At 35.3% G+C, this 3,910-nt stretch overlaps 1 protein-coding gene across 1 annotated transcript; it reads right to left on the reverse strand.

Moving 5' to 3' along the window:
• Positions 1–2,044: 2,044 nt before the first annotated feature.
• On the reverse strand, positions 2,045–2,805 carry LOC107766489 (dirigent protein 22-like). Its single transcript, XM_016585285.2, has one exon. The coding sequence runs from the start codon at positions 2,737–2,739 to the stop codon at positions 2,152–2,154; it is 588 nt and encodes a 195-aa protein (XP_016440771.1). The 5' UTR covers positions 2,740–2,805; the 3' UTR covers positions 2,045–2,151.
• Between the last annotated feature and the right edge of the window lie 1,105 nt (positions 2,806–3,910).

The following is a 3,910-nucleotide window of genomic DNA, read 5'->3' on the forward strand; positions in this document are numbered from 1 at the left end:
ACGAATCAAGTATTTAGATGGCTCCTTGTGAGGCCTTATATGGGAGGCGATGTCATTCTCCAATTAATTGGTTGCACTGATTTGGTTCGGATGCCTTGGAGAAAGTCAAGTTGATTCTGGATCGGCTTCATACAATCTAGTCCAGGCAGAAGAGTTACGCTGATTGGAGGGCTCGTGATTCAACATTCATGGTGTAAGAGAGGGTTTTGATGCGGGTTTCACCCATGAAGGGTGTGATGAGGGTCGGGAAGAAGGGCAAGTTGAGCCCTAGGTATATCGGTCCCTTTGATATCCTTGACATAGTTGGTGAAGTGCCCTACAGACTTGAATTGCCACCCTACTTATCGGCAGTCCACCTGGTGTTCTAAGTTTCCATGCTCTGAAAGTATCACAGTGATCCGTCCCATGTATTAAATTTTAGCTTAGTCCAACTGGACAAGGACTGATATTTTGACGATCTCGGTGGGTCCGTATCATGAATTTGGACTTGGGCGTATGCCTGAAATTGAATTTGAAAGTTCCTAACTTGATTTGACTTGTTTTGCTGAAAGCTAGTAATTTGAATGTTTGGAAAATTTCTAGGTTTGACCATAGGTTGACTTTGTGGTTATCGGGTTTGGATTTTGGTTTCGGGACTTGGTGTAAGTCCATTTTGCTATTTGAAATTTGTCTGCAAAATTTGGTGCAAATCGAAGATGGTTTGATAGGATTCAGACGCTCGGTTGTGATTTTTGAAGTTCATGAGTTTCTTTGAAAATTTCATGCATTTTGATGTCTCATTCATAGTTCTAGGTAATATTTTGGTGTTTTGATCATGTGAGAAAGTTCGTATGATGTTATAACATCAAATTTATGAGAATCAAAGAGGAAAATTGGGAAATTTTGTCAAGTTTCTGAAAAATGAAGAATTTAGTTTTGAGAGTCGATTTTGATTCGGATTTGAAAACAAAACACATATATGGACCCAGGAGGTTATGGGTAGTCGGAATCTACCCTTGGATAGGGTTTTGACCGGGCGGGCACAGTGATTGAGTCTGTTGACTTATTAGAAAATATGTAAAGATCATAGATTTGTCTATTGCAATTAGTTTCTCTTGCATTGTTTAATGTTATTAAGTCATTTTTGGTTAGATTTGAACCATGTGGAGGAGAATTTTAGGGGAAAAGCTATTTCTGAAGGTTGACTTGACCTAGTTGAGGTAAGTATCTTACATAACCTTGTGTGGGGGAACTACTCCTTAGGATTGGGGTTCGCGTTTTGTGAAAGACGTGTACGTGAGGTGACGAGTGCGTACACAGGCTATATGTGGTATTTGACCAGTTTAGATTATTTAGACTCTTTTCATGCCTTTAATTGAATTGTTATAACATGTCACATCATTCATTGTTAATCTACGCTTACATGCTCTATTTGACGTTGTAGGACTTGATCAACCTCTTACATATTATAATTGCTCTCATATGTTTTAGTTGATGTTGTTATTTTCTTTATTGTCATGTTACCTATTTATTGTTAAATTACCCTTACTTGAGGTTGTAATTTTATGGAATATGTTCTTGTTGAGTTGCTAGTGTTGAAGTTGTGAAAGTCGTTATCACATTGAGGTGAAGATGTTAATTGTTGAAGTATCTTTCCTTATTGAGTATTCCTCATTCATCTTGTTGTTATTGAAATTTTGGTATACATTGTGATTGAGTCATGGGCTATTTGTTGTGGAAACATTGGTATTGTTGACGTTTTGGCAAGTTATGGCATATGGACCCCCACTATGTATTTTTAATTATACCCAAAATGAGATTCCCCCACTATATTAAGAGTGGTTGTCATTTGTAAGAGGGACATCGATACATTTTGAGATTCAGAGATTATTGAGATTTATAACATATAGTCAAATATTATCCTTTTTGGGGCTTACGATATTGATTGATCTTGTTCATTTGTCCATCATTCTCTATTCAATTTGGGTTTGTATTCATTCATTTTTATAGTCATTATTCGATATAATTTTTCCTATTTTTCCAATTTGTACCAAATTATACCACGTATCCTTAGAACTATGTATAAATTCAATTCTATCCGTTTTTTGGGTAAACAAGATCAAATCCTGCTAATTTTATCGAAAAGAAAAAAAATCAAGAAAGCCACGGGAGTTAATAATGAAGTACAATGACATGATACTCAACAATAGCGACAGTAAAGTTAGCAAAATAGGTCTTGGCAGTGGCAATGCCCCGAGCTAGCCTGAAAACTCCAGAACCACCAACTATTGGCATCTCCCTGTATTCATTTGATATTGCGTTTCTACCAAGCAAACTCAGAGTGCTACCATTGTAAGGTCCATCTGTGAACACAAAATTGAAGTTCATAAGCAGACCAAATTCATTCATTGCTGCTGAACCATATATTCCTTGAGCTGAACCCACTCTTTTGGAACTCAGCTCTGGTCCTACGGTCAATGGGTCATCTATCATTCTGAGTATGCCAAACAAGAACGGTGACTGAGACGTGATGTTGGTGGCTTGAGCAATTACTGATGATGTTTCGTTCTTTCCACCAGTAGCTAAGTCATGAAAGTAGAAATGAAGCTTGGTCGTCTTCTGCTTTGCATTATCAAGCTTTTTAAACCATCGTCCAACTGCTTTTGGGCTTTTGTCAAGAGCATGAACTACAGGCATGGCCGTCAACATTAGTAGCACTGACAATATTATCAGGTGAATAATGATTGTTGGTTTCCCCATCTCTCTCTTGTTTTCTTGTAGGAATTTGGAAGTGAAACAAGCGACGTAGAGAAACTATGATGCGGTTCCAATCTCTTACACCCCTATATATACACAAAGAAGAAGCGAGAGAGCATCCAAAGTCAAATGTGGCTGCGGATGGGTTGTGACGCAAAATATCACCCCAATCTATCTATATCTATATAATTATATAATTGAGGGACATAAAGAGATGATGTGGCATCTCTCATACATCAGGAATCATTTTTTTTTTCCTCTTAAAATTTTGAGTCTTTCCTCATTTTTTTAATCCCTTTATGTGCCAAAAATAGAATACCAAAAGCCATGTCTTTTAACCTCCCTCTTTTCTTCTCCCAAAAGTCACGTCTATTAATCCTCTTAATTAACCTCTATCCCATCCTATTTCTATCTCTCACCTGCAGTTATCACATATAACCTCCTTTTACATCCATAAATCCTCCTACTATTTATAGCACCAGCACTTCAATATGTAGGAGATAATATCCCGTAGGATTCTTCTTTCTTCTTTTGTTTTTTGTTCTTTATTTTTTTGATTTTTTTCCCTAGAAAATTGTTACTTTGGCGTATTTCTATCTTTCGGTTCTTTATCTTTTTACAGTATTTTTATTGTTTCGAATATTGTTACTTTAGATGCAATTCTATTCACCCTATATTTTAAAAAAGAATTCCCTGAAACTTTGTTACTTTGGACGTCATTCTATTAATTCATTGATTTGTTGTTTTTGCCTTCTAATAATTATTTTTGAATGCTGTTCTCTTACATTTCTCTAATTGTTACATGTAATTTCATTTATTTTTGTTTTAATTTTTTGGAGATTTATTGATGTGTTATTTTGTTTTCTGACTAATAATTGTCGTTTTCAATTTTTGTTATTCTCCTTTTTTTTTTATGTTGTTTTGAGATCTACGAGTGGAACTTCTTATTTTTATCCTTAATGAATATGATTTTTCATCAAGTGAAAGCAAGTTTGTCAAGGTATTATGTTGTCTTTATATTTCCTCTTTTATGTGTATGTGTGTTTAAACAAGTAGATTATATTCTTCCTCTTTAGTAGATAATTAGTCTTTTATTTTAAAACTTTTCTTATACATATGGAAATAAAAGAAGGAAGGGACTTAATCCATGTGAGGTGGCACTCACTAAAGCCAA

The sequence above is a fragment of the Nicotiana tabacum genome, chromosome 4 (assembly GCF_000715075.1).
Source record: "Nicotiana tabacum cultivar K326 chromosome 4, ASM71507v2, whole genome shotgun sequence".
Taxonomy (NCBI): domain Eukaryota; kingdom Viridiplantae; phylum Streptophyta; class Magnoliopsida; order Solanales; family Solanaceae; genus Nicotiana; species Nicotiana tabacum.

Bases quoted from the DNA above. Each gene is read 5' to 3' on its own strand.
- LOC107766489 (XM_016585285.2), bottom strand. From the start codon at position 2,739: ATGGGGAAACCAACAATCATTATTCACCTGATAATATTGTCAGTGCTA.